General features: G+C 24.0%; 1 protein-coding gene across 1 annotated transcript; it reads right to left on the bottom strand.

Annotated features, from left to right (window-relative positions):
- Positions 1-6,676: 6,676 nt before the first annotated feature.
- Positions 6,677-18,579, bottom strand: LOC145841374 (carnitine O-palmitoyltransferase 1, muscle isoform-like). Its single transcript, XM_082948736.1, has 13 exons — positions 18,461-18,579; positions 16,558-16,674; positions 16,402-16,475; positions 13,794-13,933; positions 13,080-13,213; positions 12,780-12,957; positions 11,263-11,361; positions 10,059-10,193; positions 9,009-9,169; positions 7,915-7,981; positions 7,529-7,711; positions 7,308-7,467; positions 6,677-6,786 (listed from the first exon to the last, which is right to left on the bottom strand). The coding sequence occupies exons 1-13, from the start codon at positions 18,577-18,579 to the stop codon at positions 6,677-6,679; spliced, it is 1,677 nt and encodes a 558-aa protein (XP_082804862.1).
- Positions 18,580-20,131: the final 1,552 nt, after the last annotated feature.

The following is a 20,131-nucleotide window of genomic DNA, read 5'->3' as shown; positions in this document are numbered from 1 at the left end:
TGAAAACAGCTTGATTGCTAAAAATTTAAGTTGAAAGATATTGAAATATCTTTTTTTTTTTGATTATAAGAAAAACTATAAGCAGAAAAAAAAGTTAAAAATTAGCCGAATGTATTTTGAGAAAAAACTTTTTCTAAATTACATGTAATTAAATTTCCTATTTAGCAATATACACTATTTTTATGCCTAATCTTAGATATTTCAGTATTTTCTATTTCCAATTTGAAAGTTATTACTAAATAAATAAGTATATTGAAAAGCAAAATACAACTTAGTTTTTTAAGACATTTAGCTCTTAAGCTTTAATACAACTGATTAAAATAATGTTTTTTGATATTTTTTTACATGTAAAATTGTTATAAAAACTTTTTTTTTATGAGTTACTTTAGTAGAACATTTAACACAAAACATTGCAAAACTGATATAATAAGTATAAAAATATTTTTATTAATTTTATTTACAAAAAGACAACAATGTTTCACCCAAAATTGGGATCCTCAGGTCTAAAAAGTAAAAATAAATGATGACAATGGATAACTCAATAAACAATGTAAAACAACTAATATAATCAAACTTATAAAATTTAATTCAAATTTTTAGGGAGTCAAAAATTACGAATATTAAATAATTATTTAAAATAAAACAAACCTTTGCACAAAACAACAGTATAGACAAACTGTTTCCAGTCTTTATTTTCACTCGGTAAATACAACACATTCTCAACTGACTTTAAACCTCTAATAGTTTTTGAGCTGGGGTTTCTGTACTTTAAGCCACATGCTTGAGGGAACTGGGCTAAAGTGTTTTTTATTCAATACGAAAATAAACATTTTTTTTTGTCATGAAACTTTTATTTTATTATTACTTTTTATTAGTTACTACAGATTTTTCTAAATATTGCAAGAAATATTTCCTAAAAATATAGAGATAATTATCTCAAAAACGTAGGAAGATATAGATTTTTATCGATTTCTCCATATTTGCTGTTTCAATTTGCACCTTCCACAAGGAACCTATTGTACTCTCAGACTATATCTAAAAAACTTTTTTGAACTTTAAAAATCTGTAAAATGCAACTTGTAGCTTAATTAAAACTCCACAAAACAGATCAAGTTGTGATAAAAGTGATTTACAGCTTATTGCCCTTATCCTCTTTGGTTGTTCAACAATTATGATATTGTAATTTACTTTAAATTGAACAGTAAAAAGTTTTTAAGTTATGTAGGTATAAGGAGACTAATTAAATTTTATTTTTGCAGATTATTATAAACAATACAATGTCTCATTCTTAAGTAAACTTTAAAAGATCTTTAGTTTTAAAATTAATCTTATTCAAATAAGACCTATTTGTATAATATTTGTTTATGAAGATCACTTACAGTTTACTATACAGGAATGCCAAATGTTTCGAGAAAACTTTCAGGTTTTGAATAAAGTTTTTGGATTTATTTTTAGTATAAGACTAAATTTAAGGTAAAAAACTGTTTTAATTAGTATAAAAACATTTAAAAAATATTGTAAAGCTACTTTAAATGTGTTTTAGAATAAAAAATTATACTATTAACAAAAAAAATATCTATAAAACAGATTTTTTGTGGCAAATCATAGTTTGATTGATTTACATGTAAAAATTGTTTAAAATTCCAGGTTTTTTCTTTTTAATTTCTTAAGTTTCATGTTTTTCCAGGATTCCAAGTTTTTTTGACAACCTGATTATAGAAGTGAAACATTGTATTATTTTCAGTTGATTATTTATAAAAAAAAAACAAATTAAATAAATTGTTATTCTTAAACATTTCCTAAATTGATAAGAATAATAAATAATTAACTTAACCACACCATCGTTAACAACAGTATCCCCAAGACAAACAACATCACTTTTGGTTTAGATCTCAACATTGTGGTTTCTAAAACTATGCCCTTCTGATGAGTCCAGTATGGTTGTCTCAAATACTGTTGTTGATGGTCATGTGGTGTAGTTTACTATTTATTATTGATGGTGTGCACAGCATTTCAACTTTGTTGATGATGGCCGTAATAAATACTGGCTCTAAACTGATAAGATTAGCATTTAAGATCTATAGTGAATGTAAACTTGATTTTAAGCTTTATTTTTAAACAAAACTATATATTTCTTAGCAAGCATCAAAAAGTTTTGCTTAAAACTAGAATTTTCTAGAGCGGAAGTTGTTAAAAGAAAATCAAACCTATCAATTTCAAAAAAAAAAAAGGAAAAAATATACTTTAGTTTGTTATTTTTTTACAATACTATTTTTAAAGTACAATAAACAAGAACTCAAGATGACATATATACTATTAAGTCAAAATGACAATTTTGACATTAATGTACTGCTACACCAATTTACTAAGAAACAGTTAAGTTTGAGGAGTATTGCTAAAAGCTTTTGTAATAGTGTTTAGGATTTAGAAGTTAAAGTTTTTAATTTATGTGTCCTGGACAAGACGTTAAAAGGTATCTAAGAGGTGTGCAACTCAACAACCAAAAGGTTCTTTGTGCACCAGGTCCTATGACCAAACATTTTGAGTGTATTTCTATTGTTGTTAAAGAAACTAACTAAACTGTTATGCTTATCATTAACCAATAACTTATAATAACCGAAATTATAGTTATTTACACTATATTACCTTTTATAGAAGATAGAAAAACAGTGCAATCTTTTTCAACTGGTATTTCAATATAATCTTTTGTTTCAATGCTTTGTACTTTAATAAAATTTTCACACATATTAGCTTAAATAACAAACAACTTAAACAAACTCTAAAAATAAATAGGTGTGTCTAAAAAGTATGTTATTAGAATAAAATTGATAAATTTGGTTTATTTCACAAGGCTTTTTATAATCTTTAGTAAGAGTATTTAAAACATATTTAATTTTTTAACATAAAAACTTCTTCTCAAATTGTTCCTTTTTTTTTAATGTTTAACAAGTAATTTATCAAATTCAAAACAATACTACAACTATCTTAATATTAATACTTATAAAAAATACCTAAACAGGGTTGCAACTGGTTTTTGGGCACATTTCCTCAAGGTTTTCAAAAAAATTTCCAGGTTTTTGAAAATATACATTTTTGGGTCCAACTTAAGTGTAAAGTTAAGTTTACAAAGTTGCCAATTTTTTTTTGAATTTCTTCCAGGTTATTTGGTCCATTTTTAGTTTATAACTGAGTTTAAGGTTAAAAACTGTGCTAAGTAGTTTAAAAACTTTGAAAAGATACTTAAAAGCTATTTTAGATGTGGTATTTTAAGAAAATAACTTTTTGATGATGACAAAAAGTTCTTATTTATATGATAGATTTTTGGTGTCAAAACAAAATTTCATTATTATACATGTAAAAACTGTTTAAAACTCAAGGTTTTTTAGTGATTTTTGTTTAAAACTCCAGGTTTTGTCGCAACCCTGCTTAAATCAATTAAAATTTAAAAGCATAGTTTTTTTTAATGTACCCAAAAGACTCTATTTTTAAAACTTTTTAAAGGTTATAAATTTAATTTCTTCTTTTAATTTAGATAACAAAATAAATTGAGATCTTTTGACTTCTTTCATAAAAACTTGAAATGTTTAGGTATACAAAGAGCTGCAGTAGATACACTACACATATTGAAATGTTTTTTAGCTATTTTGTTTCTTATTTGATAGCGGTGGTTACAAATAAAATTGTAGGTTATATTTCTAATTAAAATGTAAACTTAACTTGCATATTTAATAACTACACCAAACCAAAGTGATATAGATTTTTTCTAAACAATAAAAATTAAGAGTTTAATTAAATAATCAATAAAATATAAAGAACATTTTATATATTTATGCATATAAACAAATTTAGCTATTTAGAAACATTAAGTGGTGTTCTGTGTTATAATCCAAACCTACTTACTAAATTAAAGGATTACCAAAAGATAAAAATAGACTATATAAAATAAAAATGAAATGGTTTTACTTCAATTTATTTAAAACAGAAAGTTTTTGAAAACTAGTTATTTAATTTATCAATCCTATTATAAAAAAATAACAAATTACAACATATTAAACTTATTCTCAAGCAGAAGAAAAATACTGTTTTTAGTTACCTAAAAAAGTTAAAAAATTTAGTTAAGAGGAAATAATAACTTCTAATGTCTTAATAAAGATTTTAATTAAATTACTAATTTTATAGATAAGAAATATATATCTAACTCAAAACCCTTTAGAATTACTCTGATCAACACATAATAAATTAAAAAAAAACTTTTAAAAGTAAAACTTTATTGAAAGGTAAATCTATGTCATCAATCATTTTATAAACTTAAATTTAATATTATACTTAAAAATAAAAACTATTATTCACAGATGTTTATGTTTTAATGATTGTGTTATTGTTTATAATACATACTTTGAATAACATTCGAATAACAAAACATTCGCTACTAACTATGTTTTCAGTAACAATGAACTATAATTTTTCTTGAAGACATAACTTATTTTTGGTTAATATCAAATCAAGCAAACAAAAAAAATAATTAATGTAAATTAATTTCTGTAAAAATTATAACTTTTTAAAAACATTTTTTGTTTCTGACAACCAGTTCTATAAAGTTTCTGATACAAAACAAAGGTTAAAATATATTCTAAACGTCATTTTTTTAGAATTCCTTAAAATGTACTAAATATCTAATTTTTCCTTTAGTTTAAAATCAATTGATTTAAATTTTTTAGACGATAGTTTTTTTAATAGCACAAACTTTTTTTAGATAGCAAATTCTTAATGTCTACCTTTTGAAAATTTATGACCAAAACTAAAAAAATAAAAAAACTTAGTGTTTCAGATAAAAACTTAATTAATAGAAATTTGAAAGTCTGTTTCCTACTAGTTGTTTAGAATAAATTACACTCAACTTTGATTTTTTTTTTCAAGTATATTTGTTTAAACAGAATTCAGAGACCCTTCTTTTGTAACAATGGATTTTAATAAACAAAAACTTATTTAAAATATATTTTTTTAAATTCAAACTTACTAAAATTTTGATCGTTGGGCAATCAATAAAGTGTTTGAGCTTTTTTTTTTAATATATAACTAGATAAAAAATCCTAACTGATAAAAATTAAGAGTCTTAGGAAATAATTTTATAAAAACAAGTTAAAAAAAAAACTAGTAAACTAATTTGCTACAAAAATTGATGAACTGTTCAACTTTATTGGATGGTTGGTTGAGTAACAATTTTTGATTTGTTCACTTTTTAAGAACAAAGAAACTACCTCAACTAAAAATTTTAAGTTTGATAAAGTTTAATTTAGTCTTTTTGTATAGTGGGGTTAACATTGTATTTACAGTATGCACTGTTTGTTTATTAATATTATTATTATTATTATTATTATTATCATTATTATTATTATTATTATTATTATTATTATTATTATTATTATTATTATTATTATTATTATCATTATTATTATTATTATTATTATTATTATTATTATTATTATTATTATTATTGTTATTATTATTATTATTATTATTATTATTATTATTATTATTATTATTATTATTATTATTATTATTATTATTATTATTACTATTATTATTATTATTATTATTATTATTATTATTATTATTATTATTATTATTATTATTATTATTATTATTATTATTATTATTATTATTATTATTATTATTATTATTATTATTATTATTATTATTATTATTATTATTATTTATTACTTTTTTTTATGAATTTTTATTTATTTTTTAATCATTATCATAGTATGGTGTAGCTTGATGGTTTGTTTTTAAAATGTTGTTATATTTTCTTGTAAAAAATCAATTATAACTGTTATACTATAACGGTGCGCAAAAGTTATTTTCGTAAAAGATATACCTTTATGCAGATTTATAGAAACGTGCCAAGTTACGTGCTTGCTGCATTTTATTATTATTGCATAATTCTTTTTTTAATTGTGAATATAAAAAATTACATAAAACAATCATACATCTAGTTGATAATCTTAAATTTTTTACTTGTATTTCACATTTTTTTTAAAGCTATGTTTGTTTTGCATATAAAAGTTTTGCTGTGTTTTATGAGTAATGTTTCTTGGGAATTTTTTCATAAACAGATTTCTATAAAATTTTTAATATTTTTTTTAAAGCATCAAATGTTCCTTTTTTAGTTGAATAAATACGTAATTTTAAAACCTAATTAGTTACTACAAAAACAAAACTTTTTTTAAATATCAAACAAGTTCAGAGGCTTTTTAGACCAAGTTGTTTTTTTAATATACTTAAATAGTTTTTGTTGTAAACACACAATTTTATTAGGTAGTTATTATTTTTATTAGTATTTTCCATATAAAATATTTACAACGTACTTTTACAGCTAAAAAATAAAACTCTTTTAAACTAAAATATTTTTTATAAACGGTTTAATGAAAAACTAACAAATACAAAGTTTATAAAATTTTTGGTAATTCTGTAATTTTGTTAAAATTTAAAAAAAAATTATAGCTTATTAAGTTGCTTTATATTCAGAAAATTCGCCTATTTTTCTAATTAATTTATCGTCAACTTTTGTTATAATTATCTAAATCTATTAACTACATTTATTTTACAAAAAGGCTTAAAAATAACTTAAATATTATTTTTTTACTTTTAGTTTAGATTTTAATGGAAAAAAAAATTAATTTCGAAGAAGCTCCTTTATTTCTTCTATGCAATTCTCAAGACACTCTCCAAACTTTTGAGAGCTAGTTTCAGAGTTGCTATGATAACTAGTTATGTGAGCAGTAGCTGGAAAAAAGTACTGAATAAATATATATAACTATAAGTATTTTTTAAGTTAAACTATATTTTTACAAAAAAAAATAATTAAACTGAAGTTTTTCATAATTAGAGAAGCTCAATTAAGTTTCCTTAACTTTCATTTTACATATGCTTGAAATTTTTTTTTTCTAATTTAAAATTATTTAGTTTACAGTTATCAAAATGCTAACGTTTATATGCCATTTTTTTCAAATAAAAAAATCACGCTTGAGTAATTAAAGCAATCCGTTTTAAGAAATATTATTTGGTTACTTTAACTGATGTATTTAGTTTAAGTATACTTGAAATAGGTAGAAACAAAGCTAAAGAAACAAGTACTTCTTTTATCTTTTTTATCTTAAAAGCTAATACGATGTGTACAAATATACCAATTGTAATTATTAAGAAAATGTTTTATGTATAGGTAAGACAAAGTATGATTTATTATCTTCACTTTAAATACATTGAAAAGATGCTACCAAAATAAAGTAAATGTTGGTTTAACTTACTGTAGTTTTCTCCGACAAACATGTAAAACACTCCGTAGCCATTTTCAGCCTGTGCAGCAAACCCGCCTCCAGATGACAAGCTTGTAACATTTTTAGTTTCTTCTTGATCAATTACCCAAGGTACTTGTGAGGTAGAAAGCTGATCAGGACTGCTTATTTCCTTAAATGTACAAAATATCTAATTACTATTTAAAAAAAGTTTTTTCAATTATAATACTAACAGTAAGTTGAAAAATTTCAGGAGTTGACAGTCCCTTAATTTTTGCTGCAACAATCATTCCGAATAAAACTCTATCACATCCTCTACCACTCATTGCGTCTAGCTTGTACTTGGTGTGGTGTTTAATTGCCTTATTTAACAAACAAAGCTTTTGCTCGTTAGAAATTTCGTTGTTTAGCATCGCCTGAGTTTAGAGTAATTATGAAATTAATCGTTGTTGAATAGTTGAATGTTTACAACAAAACTACTAAAAAAAGTTTAAAAAATTTAAAGATGTTGCTTAGACCAAAACTAAATATTTTTTATGTTGTGATATAGATCTCAGTAGTTTTTGTAAGGTAAAAGTCAATTAAGTATTATATGATGTATACGATAAATAATTTTTACCTTTGTAAATAATACAGAATATTTCGACACTGTTCTTATAGTTTCAGTTCTTGCTAACTTGAAAAACCTTGAAATTTTATGTATATATCTGTTAGTCTAATAAGTTAGTATAGTATAATGTTTTATTTTTAATAGATTAGACTACAGTTTTTTTTTGCTTAAGCAATATTAAACTATTTAGTAACTTTGACAACTCCAAAAGAAGTTATTTTAACATCACACATTTATTCCTATTCATGTATAGTATCAGGTGTTCAACGATTTAAAGATAACTTTTAATATATATTAATATTTTTGTTATATCAAAAACCCGTGTGAATTGAAATTTATAAGTTCTTACTAAATGACTGTGTGAAAATAATGTGAATTATAAAATAAATTTACGGACTTTCCAGAAAATCAAAGAAAAAAACATAATAAAGTGAAACTAATAAGTATATATTACATTAGTTTAAATTTTTGAAAGTAATATATTTGTAAAACATTCATTTTGAGTTATAGAAATTTTAATTGATGTAAGTTTTTTTTTCAATGCATTAATTAACCAAATTAAGCTATTTAAGTGTAAAAAATATGAATGCGTTTTTTTTATTTATTGAATTTTTACTTTTGGTAAATGCACAACTATAAAAACCTTCGATGGGTATTGTTAACGTTTTCACAGACAAAATTATTCTTTTAAATAACATAATTAAAAGAAAAAAAATCTTTTATGAGTTTCCAAGGTATGTTTTTATCGTCGATTTGACTAAAAAACAGCGCATGATATAACTTAATAGTAAAAGTATTTAAACATAAATAATAAGCATAGACAAAAATTGTCGTCTTTTTTGATATATTTTATATAACTACGAAATTGAAAATGATAGATGTAAATAGTTTAGACTAAAACTTTACAGTTATATTAAAGCAAGTATTTTTGACCTACTAAGTAAATTAAACTTTGCTTTTATACTAAAATTAAAAAAATATTTAAGAGAAGTTTCCCAGTTACTCAGCTTAGCAAAGTGATATTATTAAAAAAGAAAATGTTCTAATTTTCTAAAAAACTACTAAAATTATAACTTTTCTAACTAGTGTAATTAAAAAGCCACCTCGTTGTTGCAGTTTCATATGTCTTTGGAGTGTACCTATGAAGCTTGTAGAATGCTAGCTGAAGAGCTATTTGCATCAAACTATCTGGACTTACTTTTAATCTTTTAATTTCTCCTTTCCCGCAATGGAACTTAAACGCTTTCATGTCCAAGTTTTCACACTGAGTTTAATACAACATTTTTTATTGCTAGAAGTTGAATAAAACTTATTAAAAGTAGGTCATTAAAATTTGTGTTCGTATTTGCTAACAACTATCGGTTTTAGATTTCCTGTTACTTAAAAGTTTTTGTTATATTTAACGTAACTAATGTTTTTCTTTTAAATTTACGAATGTTACAGTATGGTTTAAACATATAATTGCCTAATTAGTTTCTATAAAAAAATAATTACTGACTAAAAAAGACAAACACGCTTAACGCTAATTGTACAACAAAAAAAAAAAACTGTAAAGTAAATCAACATAAAATCGTGTTTGCTAAAATACCTCTTTAGTGTGCATTGCACAAGATTCTCTTATAAGTTCTATTTGGGATTCATTAAAAGACCATTGTAACTCTTTGACTTTAAAGTTTTCAAAATTAGAAACATTATTTTCTGTATACGTCGGTACCACACTACCACTTTTGTCAAACTTCATATTCGCATTTATATACTCTAAAGCACGAGTTGGTAACTGATAAAATAATAAAATTTATGTTTTTATTAATATTTTGTTAGACAGTAAACTAAAAAAAAACCATTGTTTAATTAAAAAAATAATATTTTTGTAAACAATTTAAAGGGTATTTAACACTAGTTTTTAAACACTTTTACGTTTAGTTAAACATTTCCAGTTTAGTTCATTGTTTTAAAGTATATTACATCTACATCTAAAATTTAAATTTGGTCTTACAAACATTTTTTTAAAGCATAGTAACAATGAGTAGTTATGAACTAAGATCTTTTTGATATAATTTTGTAACATTTAAAGCTGCTACTTCATTATGCTTTTATAGAATGTTTTTACGGTTTTTAAAGCAAAAGTTAGTGTATATAACTATTTAACAAACAATTGCATCAACAGCTCCATGCTCAACATATGTTCCAATAAGTCCGTTTTCATGAACAATCAGGGTAAAAGATTTATCAAACCACCGATTGTAGCCGTTACCACAAAAATTTAATTGAAATTCTTCGGTTAAATTCTGTTATAATTATAAAAATTCAAATATGTTCCAACTTGTTTATTTTTTTAAATATACAGTTTATTGAACAATAAAAATACGCTCAGAATATTAGGTCTTAGGACCAGGTGCACGAAAAAGCCTTTCGGTTATCTATTCGCACACCACGGATACCTTCTAATGTCTTGTCCAGGACTTTATTTCATAATTTAAACTACTTTATAAACTTTAAATAAAAAAATGTTTTATACCTAAACTTTGCATATAAAATTTAAACAAATGCTGTGATTTTTTTCAAATGTGTATACTATAACTGACATCTAATATTATTTTTCTTTCTTTTAATATGGTTGAAAACAAAAGCTGGTTAAAAGCATATTACAATACAAAGTTTTTTTCCTTATAAACTCAGTAGTCATATACTTTTTTCTTTTTTTCCCAAAAAAAAAATATGTTGAACAACGCTAACTAAGAGTTCTACTTGGCATCTTTTCAACTAGGTGTATAGTAATATTATTTTTAGGTTGCTAAGTTTTTTTTTCTCCAGATTTTCATTCTATTAAGATTGATAAAAATATTGTTTTTAGTTTTTAATATGCGTTGATTGCAACAACTTCGTTGTAAAAACTAATCATAATTTAGCTCAAAACTATAAACCACAATCCATACAAAGTTCCGCGATTCAAATTTTTTTTTGTGCGAAAATTTCATCTGTAAGATTGCACACAACTGAGCACAGTTGCTTTAGGGATTTACTGTTCTAATGATTAGTCTTCTAATTTTTTAGACGTAAAGCATTAAATAACTGACAAGTATTATTTAGAAAAAATATGTTTTAGACCAACTGTGTTTTTATTTAAAACTAATTTGAAAAATGATAATTTTCGTAAAAATTATCAAAAAATTGTGTTTAATTATGCTATAAATTCATAAAACTTTTAAGGAACTCAAGATTTATTCAAATGACATAGATTGATGAACACAAATATGCACTGCATTTTCAAACACTAAATAGTATTAAGTTACTAGTTGCTTAAAAATGCAACTCATTAAAAAAGTACAAAGTAGTAAACTTAATGTGTAAACAAACCGAAGGATTAGAACTTTCCAAGCTCATATGGAAAAGTGCACTTTCTACTTTGTTTAAACTCTCATAATTTGTCATATCTTCTATTAAAATCTCCCTTTGCTGAAACAAAATATATTAAAACTATTAACATGGTTTCTTAGAATTGATCAAATCAGATTTATTAACAATTACTGTATTTTATATGAATATTTTTTCAAATTATATACACATACTAAGCATTATATAAAGTGTTTTTCTCTTCATTGTGAACAAAAAAAAAAAAAGTAGCTATAATTTATTTAACCTATTGTAGAGATAAATTTCTTTATAATCGATTTAAGCTCTATTTAAAAAGTATATTTGAACATAGTAACTTTAAAAATAGATGTCTTAAGATGTATAAATTAAAAATAATTTCTTTAGTTATTAAGAATTATGTCCTTTAATAACTAAATTTTAAATCAACTGTTGTATAGCTAAGAAAAATTATGTAAAAAAAAACGTTATTTAGAAATAATGTAAAAACTTAAGTTACCATAAACTATAACATATACTTATGTGTATTCAAACTAACATTTATTGTTAATTTACAAAGAAATAACTTAAGTAATGTTTAAACTCATTAAAATTATAATAACAGTTGTAACTTTTACATATTTTAGAACATTTATTTTGTGACAAACCTTAATAAATGTATAAGTTTAGTATTACTAATTTTTTTAACATTATAATTTTTTACAGAACCCAGTTGAAGTGTGTTGATTCGTTAACACACAGAAACATATGTTGGTACAATAAAGGAAGATTACTGAATAATTTGTTTTTATTTATATTCTAGTGAAGTTACTTCACTAGGATCTTTTGTTAGCAAACGATTAAACCTTTATTTTTGAACAGTTAAGTTTAGTATATACTTAAAAAAAAGTCTTAGTTTTTGTCTTTTCATTTAACCTAAATACGAAATTTAATTATTTTAGAATGTAAAGTCAAGAAGAACGTACGTAAATTACGAAAATAATAAGAGAAGTAAAACACTCTAAACTTTACGATAAATTTGCTTTTATGATGTTTGTATTTAAACTTTAAACTTGTCTGCTAACTACTTATGATTATTTTTATTAAATAAAGATTTATTAATAAGAATAACTTCTGCAGGGGTCCTTTAATAAGCTTGTAACATATTGCATAACTATTCTCGTAAAATATGACAAATTTGTTTTTTATAACGCAATTTGTTATGGTAAACATGAAATTTAATATAAAATATGTGACATCATCATCAATTTTTGAAGAAAAGTTGTTACTAAAACGCTAGGTTAGTTGTAGCGAAGCGATTTAAAGAGAGCCACACATAAACAAGCTGTAGTGTAGATCGACGGAATAACTACTTTATCAATGGATTTAAAAAATAACTACATTATATGATTATTTCAATAAAAAAGAGAAAATTGGTTAAACTTATTTTTCTTATGAAAACATTTAGGATTTTGAATAAATTAGTAAAATACATTCTTACTTTTTTATCATATAAAGCTTACCTTATACCAATCAGACCTATTTAATGTAGTAAAGACTGATGGGTTTTCTTTTAATTCTATGTCTTTGGTAATACTTAAAATAAATTCAATGTTTTTTTCGAGTTGCTCAGTAGTAACCAGAGTGCTTGTACCTTTTTCATCATTTACGTATATTGGAAGATAAAACATTTTTCCTTTTCTAAAATTTATATAGACTAGCAGAAGCTACTTTTTGTTCGTACTTCAGTCTTATTAGTTAAAAAATAACTTAAGCAGAAGGACTAAAAAACTAAGTAATAGAGATTAACCATGAAACCAAACCTTATCACGATTATATGCTTTGAGTCGCTATAAGACTTGTGGTAATCCATTATATTACCAGGTATTCTGGTTGTTGCATATAAGTATTTGTATCTTTCGTTACAAATTGGTACAACAGAAAGTAGTGGTTGAAGCTTAAGACATTAAGTATTATTAATAAGTTGTTACGATATAGTATTGAAATTCATTTTAAATCAGTAAATATGGTGATTAATTATTTGTTGTTAAAGTATCTATTTAAAGTAGTTTTTGAAAGCTGTAGAAAAAATATAATTTCAAAGGAAATAAGGGTAAACCCTTTAAAACTGTTAGTTGATAAAATTATAAGGTATATGTATGATTGGTACAAAATAGTTTAAAACTAGTCTAAAAACTTAAGCTACGTTTACTAAATTACTTTTACTAACTTTTTAGCCTGTTTACATAACTTACAGTAAAAAATTATGAATTAAAGTTTAGAATTGAAATAAAGATTTTTAAAAATACATTAATTTTATTAAATCTTTTTGTGTTTATTCTAAAAAGTTTAGCTTGTGATAAGTTATAAATAAAACTTAAATATGATTTTTTATTAAAAATCTCATAATTTTATTTTTTATAAAACTAAAAACTGTTTTACTTCTTACCGTTTTTTTTAATTTAAGTTTTATTTTAGTTATAATTTGCTTTCTACAAGTAATGGAAAAAAAACCAAGAAAACACAAAAAAGCATACTTGTCTAGATTGTATTTGTTCATAAAACTTTGCAGCATGGTAAATACAATTGGCTGCAAGAGGTGCTTGTGGCACACCAACATAGTATCCGTTCAAGTCAGTCGGCTTCAAAGGACTTTGTGTGCAAAAGTTGGTGTAAACTGTTATGCATTTTTGTTTTTTTTAGTAATACGACAAGAACACAGTAAACTCGCATGCGGTAGTTGACTTTATTAGTGACTTGAATATAAAACTAAGTGTTATAAATAGTCAGGTAGAGCTGGAATTATTGTTTTTAAAACATTTTTCTGCTCTAAGTGTTTTAGAAGTTAGATAACTAGAAGCGGGGCCAATTTTTTCTACTTATAAAGTCAACAATTTTCGCATAAACTCTTCTCAAAATAATTAAGACCTACCTAAACTACATAAAAATATCTAAAGTATCTATTATATGGCTGTTTTTTTTTTATTAATATCTAGGATACGTAACACAGATCATTGAAGACTAAACCAAGTTGTTTTTAAGGGTATATTGAGCGTTATAAGCTCAAAAAATCTGTGATAGGTCACCTTTTTTTCGAAGCCTAGAGAACATATAATAGGTAGACTATAGGTAAGTTTTAGAAAACTTTGTGTATAGGAACAAACCTTTACTTTTACACTTTTGCAAGAACTTATTGAGGTATGGTTTCGAGAGACATAAATTAATCACGAGGTTTAAAAAAATCACTTTTTAAGGTATTGATCATTTTAATTTTTAGAAAATTTAGATAAGGCAAAACACTAACTTTAAAAAACATTCAAAGATGAAATTAGTGTAAATTTAGAAAAACCGTATCAAACAGACTATGGTGAAGCTTCCATAACAGTAAGTAAAAACTATGTTTAGCAACAAAAATAAATATCTGTTAACCAAACAAACTTTCAGCGAAGATTAAAAAAAGGGGGTATACAAATTGAGATTTTTTAGTTTCTGTTTACATGGTTATCTCGTTATATTTGAACTTATAAGTATATATATCTACAGATGTGAAAGTACGCTCAAAAGGTTTAATTTAATATTTAGTCTTCAGGAATAACATAGATTTTAACTATTGCTTATTTGCATATTTATAAAATTTATAAAAAGCTAACTCGCTTAAATTTATTACACTTAAGGATTTTTACTATATAAACAATACCAATTATGTTCACGTTAAGTAAATCTGAGTTAAATGTCAAGTTTTTGAAAATAAATCTACGTGTTTTTTTTTTGTTTTCTAAAAACAAAAGTTTTAATCTTAAAAATAATTTTATTTACCTCAAAAAAGTTAAAGTAAATTAATGGTGTGTAACTTGATGATTAAATTATCAGGTCCTCTGACCATATTTCTAGCTTCAATTTGTTTATCTTTTAATTTGCTATGTCAAATTTTTTTTGTGATAACTTTTTTCTGTTTATTGATTACAAACCTTGTAAAAAAGAACAAAATTTTGATAACAAGCTAGCTATATATTGGGCTCTAAATTAAATTGTAAAAATCACTTGTTGTTTTTTTTTTTTTAAATTTGATATTGTAAGAAAAATCAAAATTATCTTCAGTCCAAATCTTGAATTTATTTAAATAGTTCAAAAATGTTTCAGGCAATAGAATTTTATTTTGTATAATCATTATTATTTCTTATTTTGTATATATACTAATAAATTGAAAAACAAACTTTAAAGTTTAAAATTTACTGTTTCAATTTACGATTATTAATTTTGAGAACATGACTTCCTCAACTCAAATTAGAATAGACCATCTCAACCCAAATAAGATCTGAGTCTCTATAAAAAACACCATATCATCTTTAGAGGTAGTAAGTTTTTTTTAAGTACTTGTTTTTACTTATACTGGTCTTTTTTTTAGTCAACATTTTTCAAACTGTTTAAATTTAAACTATCAGTCGTTCAAAAATAGACGATTGGATATTCCAGTAACTTATTAAGTAAAATTAGTACAATACAACTATAGGGGTAACTCAACTAAAAAAAATCATATGCAAAACAATTATGAAAAAAGGAAATTTTGTTAAACAATATTTTTTGTTTAATTTTATATAGCTTTAAAAGCATATTATGTTTCATCATTTAAAAATGATAGATTTAAATTTTAAAAGAAAGTTTCGTACAAATTTAAAAAAAGCTAGCACAGTGCTTTATTTTTGAAATCCTCAATTAGTTCTTCAGCTTCTGTCAAGTGATTTATTTATTTTTTAATAGAAATCGTTTATGAAAAATTAAACTCAGAAACGTTATAAACAAAAACCTTTGTTCAATCCCTGCACATAATAGTACCTAAAAAACTTTTAAGCGCATTAAAATTAATGTTTATGTAAACAAATGTAAAATATGTCTGTGTAAAAAAATTTAATTCTTTATAAAACTTTTAGATTTCTCAATAGTTTATAAATTACAATTATTTAATTTAACATCAGGTATGTAGATGTGTGTGATAAAAACTAATAAGCTTTTTAAATACTTGTAAACTAAATCAAAAAACTTAAAGATTAATCTTTAATACAAAAAGTACTGTTATAGAACTGAATTAGTGTAAATGTACATAGTTTTAAATTTTTAATCTATAAAACTTAACAAACTACAACAAACGCAATGAGTAGCGTCCTGCCAGATAGGCATACTTGTCCCAAATATCTGAAAGCCAATTTTCTTCAGACTTGTACCTGTTTGAAACAATTTAATGCTGCTATAGTTAATGTCAAAAGTTGTTTACTTTTAGAATGCAAAACTAAAACAAGTTCTAACCGATCCTCTAAATATTTGTACAATCTCGGTCCTTCAGTATTTTCAAACGTTTCAACCTTTAGTTTTATTTCCTTTAACCGCTCTTTAGTTACTAAAGGTTGGATATTTTCAAGAAGCCTGTAAAAACAAAAAAAAAACTGAGTTAAACTTAAAAACACCAACAAAGTAGGTACGTAAACGTGAATTTGATTTTATGTGGAAAAATAATGAAACTGATTTAGACACACCTTTGAAAAGTGGGTTTGATACAAACTTTTAATACTATTTTGACAGAAAAACAACATTTATATTAAAATTTTACAACATTTTTTGGTATTTTAGACTAGTTCAAAACTTAAAATAAAAGTAACATATTTTAGTATTTTTTTATACAGGATGACTCTAAAAAACATCATGACTTACAGTTGTATAAAGTGTTAATCACCACTTCTAATATCAGTACCACTTTTTTTATCAGACTACAAGCTTTCGGTAGACTGAGATCCGAGTTTCGTTATTATTGGAACTCATTAGTTAGTTGCAAACGATAAACCTGAATTATTAGATATAAACACGGATGGTTATGTTTTACCATAAGCAACCGTTTGCTGGTATGATCCGTGACGTCAGCTTTGTCCCTTTGTCATTCAACGTTTAATACATTGTCCACTAGGCAAAAAGGCGGTACCTTGGTCTCAGTCTACCGAAAGCTTCTGGTCTGATGTTTGAAGTGTAATGATAAAAACTTTATGTTAATTTGAGATAGTCTCAAGAAATATAAAAGTCCAGGCTTAGGTTCTGTAGACTTTCGGCAACTTTTAATAAGTTTACAAAATTTGATCATGAACTACTGAGCAAAAGGTGTTAATAGTTAAGACTAGTCCTTGGCAATTTTGAATTCAACTTTCAAAGACTTCATTAACAATAGTGTTTATAAATAAATCTGAAAACAACAAATAATATTGTAACATCTGATAGTGTTTTAGCAGTTGAAAATGGCTTTCTTTCTTTCTTTTCTTTCAAACTATTCAAACACCTTAAAATCATTACGCGTGCTTGTCTGGCTAGTGAGTGACTGAGCTCTTTGGTTGTTGTTGTAGCTTTTGTTGTAGCTTGGCATTAACGGTCATTTTTAATAAAAAGTGATGTTTTTCACTTTGGCTTTTGAGCCAAAGTAGTAATTGGTGTTTCTTTTAGTAGTTTATTGTATTTTTTTATCGTGATTTTATTAATTTGTAAATACACGTTTTGTTTCTAAAGCTCGATTTCGATGTATAAGTAGTTTAAGCGTTCTAACAATCTTATTACTTCATAAATAGTCTAAGTTTAAATGATAGTTTAAGTTTAATTTGCGTTTAATAAATAAACTTAGCTAAGTTATATAGCTAAGTTAATTCTAAAAATTAGCTAAAGTAACCGTCACCGATATTGTTATAACGCGTTAAGTCAGTTAATAAAGTAACAACTCTGGTCGATTGGTTTAGGACTTTTACCTACGTTAAGATAATAACACTGCTCTGCGTAGTTTTTGTTTTGTAGATGGAGTTTTGAAAACTTTGTAGAACTGTGTTATTAAGTTAACATATATAATCATAGTTTGTTTTAAATAAATTGACTAGTATTTGTTGTTGTTGTTATAGTCCAATGAACTTGTTTTGTTTGAATATTTTCTTTGAAAACTATTAACAAAAACTAGCTTCTGAACATTTCAAAGAAATTTACAAGTTTTTAGCTTAACTTGTTATTTTTGCAAGTACTATAATTAAGTTAATGTATAAAAATGTATGCTTAAAAATGTAAAAAACGTATGCGGTATGCTTAAAAACTACATTAAAAGTTTGTAGTTTTCAAATACAGTTGTTAAATTTTACAGGTATTGTGCCTTTATAATACATACTGCTAGATAATAGTAAAGATTAATTACTTTTTGCAAGTGTAGCTTAAAGACGGTAGTGGGAAACTTGGAAGTACGTCTTGAAAACTAAGTAAACTCTTCTTTTCCGGTAAAAAAGTTTTAAGACAGTACATCCAAACCTGTATCATAAGTTTTAAAGTTTTTATATATTGTTTTTCATATTTATACTTAAAAATATAGGCTTATTAAACGATACATAGTTGAATAATAAACATATCTCAAATTTTATAACTAATTGGATGTAAATAGTATAACTTACGACCAAAACTAATTTAAAAATTGTAAAGCTATAGAATAATTTAACAAGATTATTCTTTTAAAATGTGATTTTAAATTCTTAGAAAACTTAATTATTGTGATCAGTAGAAGTAAAAAAATGTTTTTCATTTTTTATACTTTTCATAAAAACATATAAATTTGAATGAAGCTTAATTCAAAAAAGATAAGATCTATGAGAAATTTTGATACTTAAAATTCATAACATCGTACTACTAAAAAACATTGAATATGTTTTAATTTAAAGCTCAAAAATAATTTTAAGTTGTCATAAAAGAAAGTTTTTAGACTCTGTTACAAAATCGTAAACTCTTTGATCTTGTACATATTATTTACTTCCATCAACATAATATAGCATCATAACTAAACAAAGTATAAAACTAATTTAAAAGACTTAATTTTTTATCTGGAAACTGTCATTTTAAAATAAGCATGTATGTTAATTTTGATGCTTTTTAGTTCTAGCTTATAGTATACTGAACACATTAAAGTTTAATAAAAAAGAATTTAAATAGTTAAATATCAATCATAAGTAAGGATAATTCAAATAAAATAAACTTTAAAACTTTTCATAAACTAACTGCTGTTTGGTATGAGTTGGGACTGTAAATCCATTCTCTGTAATATTTGAAAAAAAATCAAGTCTAGTTTTATCGTTAAAATACTAAAAATAATAAAACAAATAATGTAGTGTTGTAAATTAAACCTTAATTAACTAATGCGTTTAAATAAGTCATTTATAGTAGTTACAAAATATTTAACATTTTAATACCTGTAAGTTAAAAGCCTCTTTAAAACTTGCTTGCAAGCTTTTTCAGACGGACTTTTGTTATTGCTGCAGGACATTAGAAAATTGAAAAAATAAAACGATAACATAAACAAACAAAAAATTAACAAGCTATTTTAATCGTGAAATATTCCAATTAAAACAATATTATTGTTGCTATAACAACAAAATTTACAGCTTGAGTAAAAAAAAATTGCTTGAAGCAAAGAAATGACAAAGAAATGCATTGAAAACTTAAACTTGAATTGTTATTTTATTGACCACAAAATAAAAATAGACTAAAGCTATTAAAAAGTAGAGGTAGTCTTTTTTATACTTGCTACCTTAAATGTTTGTATAAGGATATTGATAGTTATAGTTTTACTTTCGAAAGCGAAACTTTTAGTGCGCTCTAAAATTTGTACATATTTAAAAAAATAAGATATTAGGGAGTTATTCTCTGTTTATAAAGATTTTTTCAATGGTTAGGACTGGGGTCAGTTTTCCTAGAAAAAAATATTCACGGGTAGCACTGTATAGAAAAAATCATCCACAGACCTCAGTTGTTTAAAAAAACTGTAGTAGTCAATATACAATTAATAGACAAAAGTATTTTAAAAAAAGGAATGATCGATCAT

Source organism: Thalia democratica, chromosome 7, assembly GCF_965202585.1.
Source record: "Thalia democratica chromosome 7, ktThaDemo2.hap1.1, whole genome shotgun sequence".
NCBI classification, from domain to species: Eukaryota; Metazoa; Chordata; class Thaliacea; order Salpida; family Salpidae; genus Thalia; species Thalia democratica.
This window is presented reverse-complemented; position numbering and strand designations above follow the sequence as displayed.

Excerpts from the sequence above, each read along its gene's own strand:
- LOC145841374 (XM_082948736.1), bottom strand. The coding sequence starts at position 18,579 with ATGATACAGGTTTGGATGTACTGTCTTAAAACTTTTTTACCGGAAAAG. Across the intron at positions 7,982-9,008 it reads TATGAAACTGCAACAACGAG|GTTTTTCAAGTTAGCAAGAA; the intron begins GTGGCTTTTTAA and ends TAAAATTTCAAG. Across the intron at positions 6,787-7,307 it reads GTTTGTCGGAGAAAACTACA|CTACTGCTCACATAACTAGT; the intron begins GTAAGTTAAACC and ends ACTTTTTTCCAG.